The following is an 8,669-nucleotide window of genomic DNA, read 5'->3' as shown; positions in this document are numbered from 1 at the left end:
ATATACCTGTCAATGAAAATAATCAAACTGTTAGCGTTGGTAGACCCATCACACCTGATAATTTATGCAATTTTATTAACCATCTCGAAACGATTAACTGGGAGTTTGTGGTAAACTCTGTCAAAAGGCGCTAAAAACAAGGTTTAATGAATTCTTTCAAGTTTTTATAAATGGATTTAATTTCTGTTTTTCGGAAGTGGTTCTTAGGGCTCAGAACTATAGGCCTACTAGACATAAATGGTTCGCCCTTAAACTCAAAGTGATGCAGGAGAGACTAATGTCTTATCGGGACTTTGCCAAGGCAACAGAAAGGTTGTAGGCTAAGCAAGTCTATAGCGCCGCTATAAAAATGTATCAATACGAAATAAGACAAGCTAAACTGAAGACAAATGCTGCTTTTATTGAAGGTGCAGTGAACAAGTGTTCTGGTGCCTGGAAGTTAATTATCCGATGGACATGGCCAGAAGAGCTAATGCTCCAGTGGAAGACATGAAGTGAACGTCTATAATGGTGGACCAGATTCTGCACAAGGTTGGGCGGATGAAGGGCAGTAAAAGTAAGTACATTTATTCTTTATCGAGTAGCCTTATAAAATCAGTAGTTGGGTATATCTTGTTTCTCTTAATAGTGTGCTTCAATGCATGTCTAAATGAAGGTGTCTTTCCCAGTAAGTTAAATGTTGCTCGGTTCACTCCAATTTTTAAGAAGGAAGATAGGAAAGGCCTCTCCACAGTGAGTGCAGTCTCTCACGTGGTTAGTGGCGTACTAGATGGTTTTGAGCATAGGCTAAATACGGTGGTAACACTCCGTGACATCAGTAAGGCCTTCGGTTGTGTATCACATTGTATATTGTTTGAAAAATTAAGGCACTACGGTGTACACCACACTAATTTGGAATTGTTCAGGTCTTATTTGGGCGGCCGAGAGCAGATTGTCACAGTAAATGGTTGTAGCTCTCGGGTAGGTCCTGTTGTGCACGGAGTTCCACAGGGATTCGTTCTTGGACCATTACTCTTTCTTGTTATGGTAAACGACATATCTCGTAACACAGACTCTGATTTAATTTGTTACGCTGATGACACCATTCTGATTGATGTTAATGCTGATATACATGACTTGGTCATATCGATGCAGGACTCACTTGACTGTGTCTCGAGTTGGTTCCGAGCCAACATTTTTATGCTTAACACGGATAAAACACAGAAAATGATATTTAGCTTGAGTAATGTAAATATTTTTAAAGGTAGTGGGCATAACCCTAGATAGTAAGTTAGTTTGGCATGAGCATGTACATATTTTATGTAGTAGGTTATCTAGAGTAATATATCTCTTGAGAACACTAGGGGACTGTCTTTGTTGAATATGTTATACAGCATAATTTGCATTTTTTAAAAGCCCAATCCAGTATGGGCTAAGTCTATGGGGCAGTTCATATACTTCCAGGCTCACCTCGGACCTTGAATACATCAGAATTTAAAAACATACTGACTGCTTTCTTTTTGGTAAACCCATTCTACATCAAAGTTAGTTTCTTGCCTTATCTCAGAGTGACTTTAACTCTTACTTCTAATGCATGGAGTGCTTGTTTTTAGTATTTATTAAACCTGCATGGGTGTTACATAGCCATTAGTTTTTAGTTTTAGCCATTTTTGTTTTTTAGCCTCTACTGATTAAACCTATTACATGTATGCTGCTTGTTAAACTGTTAATAATGTTGTCTATTGAATATTCTAATTAGTTATTTCAATTACGCCAGTCTCGTACTTTATCTTTGAACTTCCGGTTAACTTTGGTGATTCGTAGCTAAAATAAATTATATTATTGCCATTTAAACGGTAATTATATTGTAGCCTTCATAGATATTATATAATATAATGATTTCTGATATGATTTTTAATTTAAAATACACTAACTAAAAACTAAGAAAATCAACTAGATTTGTGATATGCTTTGCATTATTGACAATGCCCACAATGTCAGGTTTAAATGAAGATAATGTCCATGGCAAGTTGTTTTCAACACAGAGCGTTTTCCTATATTTATTCTTAACGTATGCCAAACTTGAAAAGGATCGTTCACATTAATAGGTTGTTGTGAAAACCGTTAGTTCCATTATTGCAATTTTTGCTAATTCTTTATATTCACTTGATGTTTTAACTTTGATCCAGAAACAAGGAAGACTTGATTGGTTGAAGGAGGTCTTTAATTCTAAATCACATGACAGTTCAATTAGCGAATCCTCGTGAGAAGATGTCAGTGACACATTAAAAAAATTGTCATTGGCAAATGGATTTGTCATCCATAAAAAGCTGTCATCAATTTTAGGAAAGTAGTTCCTAAAATTAAAAAAATATATTGTCGGGACCAACGATAAAAGTACGTATTTAGGCTCATAAAAGTAGGTGACTGGCACATTAAAACTAAACATAGTTAGTTAGGTCAAAATTTAATAAAATCAAATACATCAAATTAATTTTTAATTATCTGAGAAACTTATTATAGAAATTATATTAGAAACTAATCAAGACAAGTGCTCCTTCAATGTTGTAGCTGTTTCTTCGTCTACTGTGAAATCGTTAGATTCTATTAAATCTAAATTCCCCACTATCGTTATAACAGGAGGCTAAAATTGCAAAAATCCGTCGAATGCACAAGTATTTGTTAAAGTTAATTTATTATTTGGCATATCTTTTAATTTAATTAATTTCAAGTCTGCTGCGCTGTTGCCATTTTAGGACACCTACTGGTATTGAGCATTTCCCTAAGATACTTCCGTCAGTTATATCAGGTTGCTTAATCAAGTACGATTTATAATTTAATTTCTTAATCTTCTTCCGATACTTATCTATATTATCTTAATTTTTCTTTTCAGTGAATTGGATATTTCCTCTGAATAGTAGTTTTAATTTAACCAAGTTAATTGACTCAGCCAATTGCACTTTTATATTTAACATCACCATAAATCATTGAATTGTTTAAAGTGAACTTTACGACCAACCGGCCGAAGTTATGGCTTAGTTGTGTCTGGCTATCAATCTACCACTACATGGATGGTCAAAGGCTGTGGACAGTCAAAGGTGTTGTTTTGTAATTGTACATGTTTGAATGATTTTTTAACACCGTGCAAACCAGCTGGAAGTCAGCTGTACATGATGTTTCTGGCAGCTGTTTTTCCACAATCACTTCTAGCAGAGGGGTCATTCTTGGTTAATGTTGTGTACGATAAGTTAGTGAAAAGGCCATACAATGGGATGTTGTTTTGATTTCTTTGAAAACGTTTTATCTTATTGTTTGATATGCTTTATTGCCTAAGAAATTAAAATGGCAGGTTTTATTTATTATCGAGGTGTAAGATGTGTTCAACACGAAGTGAAAAAATTGACCCTAACCTCAACAATTTCATTTTTTAGAAATAATTCTTCTAATCAGGTATGTAAACGTATTCAAATTATGTTTTACAGAATAATTGTGTGTTTTTGTGTGACTACGATGACAGACCAGTTGTTCTAGAGAGTTATACATTTAGATTTTTATAATTTACAACAGATTCTGTAAGCATTACAATTAAGCTAACAAATTACATTTATTTCAATGTTGAGTAAGAGAATTAGGTGAAACAAACTTTGTTTCAGCTTCTGTTAAAAGTTTAATTCCTTATTAAACCTCAACCCTAAATTTATCATCTTAAAATCCTGCTAAATACTTCTAAGTTCTCAAACAAATAACATAATTAATTGAAAATATATTACTAAGAGAGAGAGAGAATCTTTAAGCTGTGTAATTCTGTTAAAGAGAAGTACAGCACTATATTTGTGATTTGGAATATCTAAGCTAACTATTACAAATCAGTGTATAGTTTGGACTTGTAATAGAGACCATTTTGCTCTATTATTGACTTTAAATGTAGCCTATCTTCTTCAAGTTTTCGCTATTTAGTAAAGAATAAACCAAATTTTACCCCAACACAGGCAATTAACAGATATTTTGTTGATAGCATCGCTCGCTCACTTAATATGTATATGGCTAAATATCAATGTGATTTATAGACCATCGGACACAGAAGGAAATGCTGAACATCGTGATACTTTTTTGTTTCTCCATGTCAACTGTGATGTCACTGAAATATAACATAAAACGATCTGTCACCTAGGTGAAGGCTAGGCTCAGTATTAGTGCACCTATTAGGCACTTACTGTTTATAGCCATATTTTATAGCCATAAATAAATAAATACATAATCTATCATAAATCTTTTTTATAGGCTATTAGAAATGTCTGAAATCTTTTTTGATGTCTGATGATGCAGTCACAAGCTAGGTTGCTGACCCAAGTGAATCTAATAATGAGAATACTTATAAAATTAATACATTAATACAAGGCAATTGTCTAGTCATGTTATAAATCACACCATGTTTTTAGCTAAATTTAAGGTAACGTGAAATTGGTTATAGATTGCATCCATAGAAAGAACGATTACCCGGACCTAGTTCCTAACTGAATCCTAACGTCATCAACTTAACTCATACAAAATATACATTAATTTAATAATGTAAAGATAAATGCTACAAATACATATTTTAAATGAACAAAGTCTACTTTTACGATAATAATCGCCATATGTAGCTAAGTTCTACAAAAACCCTATAGATGGTCCTGTACATAAAAAATATTCAAGCCAATATTGATAATACTTTCTATACATGTTCAATACTTGGTCTACTATATTATATTACTGCCCTCATTTATAGGCCACGTCTATTTTCAGTGATATATATCGATTTTACATGTCAAATAAAGGAAAAAGTTATGGATTACGGTACGTCAATAACGTATGAGCTGATTTTCATCAAACTTTCTATAAACATTCAGTACATAGTCTACAATATAACCTTCATTCTTAGGCCGTACCTATTTTTAGGGCTATATCGATTTTACATGTCAACTAGTGAAAGGACATATGGATGGCTGTACCTCAAAAAACTTACAAGCTGATTTTGATAAAACTTTTCTATAAATATTCAGTACATAGTCTACTATACTAATATATATAACCTTCATTCTTATGCCGTACTTATTATTGGAGTTATATAAATTTTACATGTCAAATACTGAAAACCCAAATCTATGGATGGCCGTACTTCAAAAACGAACAAGGTTTATTTTAACTTACTTACATTAAAACATTAAACCAATATTTAGCACTTTTTGTATTTACTTTTGTGATGTGTCTGAAGAAGATATCTTTGATATCGAAAGGCCTCACAAAATAATAAAAGTGTTAAATATTGGTTTAATGTTTTAATGTAAGTAAGTTATCAGTACCAATATAAGCTCCATCTACAACATTACAAGGTTTATTTTGTTTATTTGGCATTACCCAGGAGGCACATGTTTGGTGCTAAAGAAATTTTATTATTGAATTGAGAATATAAATGACTTTCTTAAATGTAACATAGTAAAACATAGCAAACGTTTTTATTTAAGGTATGATGGAGGCATTTCAAATGAATGTTTACCATTACAAAATTCCCTTTTATATGGCAAGCATATATTTATCATGCTTTCTGAGTGGAGCAACAATTTCTTGGAAAGGTTAGCTCTTTAGCTGTTTGTAGAAAAAGATTGACTATTCTATAAAATACATTACAAATGCGCCACAGCTGTGTCCATCATGTTGTACTATATGATTTATTGGATAAATCTCCATCCTTTGTTTACACTATCCACTTTTTGTTCTGTTAAATGCGCAAATGTAATGAATCTATCAAATGTCCTTTTTCAGTCTGTGAGCCTAATGTTAATTTTATGGATCATCCATAGGATCTATACATATTAAAATGTTTTCTCTTTTATATTAGCATAAACTAGAACCCAGTGAACACCACAAGTGTCAACGGGAAAAAAACAATTTAGTTCTATGTTCTGTAATTATTTAGTTTTGTAACGCAAAGTGATCTCTATCATGATTTTTGCCTTTTTCAAGAACATTAGTACTAAAACTGTCATGAAACACTACGCTGTTTGTTTGTAGGTAAGCAATCTGAAGCATAAAACTAACACCTACGGTGAAATCTGAAGTAATCTATTTGTTTTAGTTAAATATTAGCATATCTTCTAAGTATACATAATTAGACATTTCAAGATACAAACAACATAGTCGACTCCATTATTCAGAGGCACATAGAAATTAAGATCATCGATTAAATCATTTTGCTGAACTTTGTTCTTAATTATGTCTATTTGTTACTGAGACATGACAACCCCATACACTGAATATATTGTGAGTTAAAGAATGTCTTTAGCCTTCTTTCTCGTCTTTGTCACGTGTCCTCAACAATATCCATGTTCTCAGGACAACTATGACATTTAAATTAGTGCCTGATAGAAGAGCAGATTTATGTTTCTTTTTCAATGCTGGGTCTCTCTTGTAACTTATGTTTCCGCTTACCACGTGCACATCCTTCTTTGGTTATGTTCATGTTATTTCTTTATAAATTGACATAAAATTTGCCCTAACCATTCTATATATCTATTTGGTCTAAGCCGTTTGTTCCTTGCAAGGACAATGTGCTTTAGTTCAAAAACCAATTCTCTACAGGACCACTGCTCATTCTTTCTGAACAAAAAAATCTCTGTATGTTTTGAAGTAACAAATCAGGCCATAAAGGCAAGTATTGTAAATATTTGTTATTAATTAAATTTGCCATTTCAGGATTGAAGTATATGTTTTCTGTCCTACATGCACTATCACGAGTAGTAGAGTCTTCACTGTTCTAATTTTTTATTGGCATCTAGCTGGTTGTTTTCGAAAACTTTAAAATTTGGCTCATCTTCTTTTGGTGGCTCTTTGATGTTCAGCAATGTCTGAACTTCAGTTTCAATTGCTTTTGTCTTTTTAAAATGGACTGACTCTGTTGGCATATTGCATCAAAAATAAACTCATGTAAGTCAGCTTCATCAGTTTGCAAAGAGTTCAAAATCTTCCTCCAGGTGACAGTGCATTAAGATTATAATTTGGTTGATGGGTGTTAGATAATCGAAATAATGTAAGTTGTCTTTTATTCATGGACAGATCGATGTTTACAAGATATGGAATTCTAAATTTGAAAAATAGTCACTGGTGGTTAACTGAATATCCAAAAGCAGTTGTAGAGTCGAACTTTCAAATTCGATTTCCAATAAATGTATGATGTGGTATAATTGGGAACCATTTAATTGGTCCATTTGTTTTTGAAAACCGCCTTACTGGTCTTGTGTACAAAGACTTTTTAGAGAATCAACTGCCAGTTCTACTTGAAGATGTACCATTTGAACGAAGACATCAAATGATATTCCAACATTATGGCGCACCAGCACATTATTTACAAAATGTTAGAGAGCACTTGCAGATAAGTTTTCCAGGTAGATGGATTGGTTGAGGTAGACCAATTAATTGGCCTCCTAGGTCCCCTGATATAAATCATTTGAATTCTTACCTTGGGGATCATTTAAAGCAACTTTCATACGCAGAACCAGTTAATTCCACAGAAGAATTATTGAACCGAATTTTAAACACTTGTGAATTACTTAAAAGATGCTATCAGAAAAGCTATACGTGGTTTTGTTAAATGGTCTAGATTGTGCATAAATTTTGGAGGGAATAATTTTGAACACCATTTATAAGGTATGGAAATTGGAATAAAAGATTAGCAAAGATCAGCAATTAAAATGATTTGTTTGTACTAAGAACGTTCATTTAATAAACAGATATTGCATTTTCTGTCTTATTTTTCGTATATGTGTTGATGTAGTTAAGCATTACTTTTTTAAACTTTGTGTTTGTTTATTACTAGCCTATTTAAATGATTCTCTTTTTAATTAAATTCTCTAAAAGTTTTGGTTAACAAGTTTGCATGTTTATTATCCATTTTATGAAGTTAATGTACTTCAAATATAAACAAAGCATGTTTTTCAAAATCAAATTTTGCACATTTTGTCTGATATCTCAGAAATGGGTAGTCTTACAGGTTTGGGACATATGTTATTAAATTTTTTAGTTCATTATTCATAGTATCCAATAAATTTAACAACTATCTTTATGCCATAAATACATCAGTTTCGCTTTATATCTGTCCTTTCTTAGAAAATCGGGCAAAATCTTTCACTAACCGTAGCCTGCTAACAAAGCGTTTTCGGACATATGTTTATGAGTTTTTTTCATTATTTTGATGAGAGGAAACCACCTGAGAAATTTGTCGGGTTACTTGTGAGACACCCTGTATTATAGTATGGACTAAGCATTAAATGTATATAGAAAGTTTTATCGAAATCGGCTTGTACGTTTTTGAGGTACAGCCATCCATAGGTTCTTTCAGTAGTTTACATGTAAGATTTTTATACTGAAGCAGGGGAGGGCTAGCCTGGATCCATCTAAGTCTTTCAGACTGATATGTCTGTCCTCCTTTCTTCTCAAAACCATGGAGAAGATGATTGCTAGGTTTGTGTGGGAGGGATCTCTTTTGTAGCGACCTCTGCATCCAATTCAGCATGCCTACACTCCAGGAAGATCATGCGACACGGCCCTGCATCAACTGGTATACACAATTGAGGAGACGCTGGTAGTCATAGGTGTCTTTTTGGATTTTTTTTTTTCTTCCTGAGGGAAGAGGACAGTTTGTCCCCGCACTTAGT

The 8,669-nt window shown here is 33.0% G+C and overlaps 1 protein-coding gene across 1 annotated transcript in view; it reads left to right on the top strand.

The window, feature by feature from the left end:
* The first annotated feature begins 3,110 nt into the window (after positions 1-3,110).
* Positions 3,111-8,669, top strand: part of LOC124368839 (haloacid dehalogenase-like hydrolase domain-containing 5) — a 32,013-nt gene continuing 26,454 nt past the window's right edge. Inside the window, exon 1 of the mRNA XM_046826270.1 lies at positions 3,111-3,429. Within this exon, the coding sequence (XP_046682226.1) occupies positions 3,322-3,429 (108 nt within the window). The 5' untranslated portion in view covers positions 3,111-3,321. The remainder of the gene's footprint in view (positions 3,430-8,669) is intronic.

This window comes from Homalodisca vitripennis, chromosome X, assembly GCF_021130785.1.
Source record: "Homalodisca vitripennis isolate AUS2020 chromosome X, UT_GWSS_2.1, whole genome shotgun sequence".
Lineage (NCBI taxonomy): Eukaryota > Metazoa > Arthropoda > Insecta > Hemiptera > Cicadellidae > Homalodisca > Homalodisca vitripennis.
The sequence above is the reverse complement of the archived record's forward strand: the minus strand, read 5'-3'. Positions and strand labels throughout refer to the sequence as shown.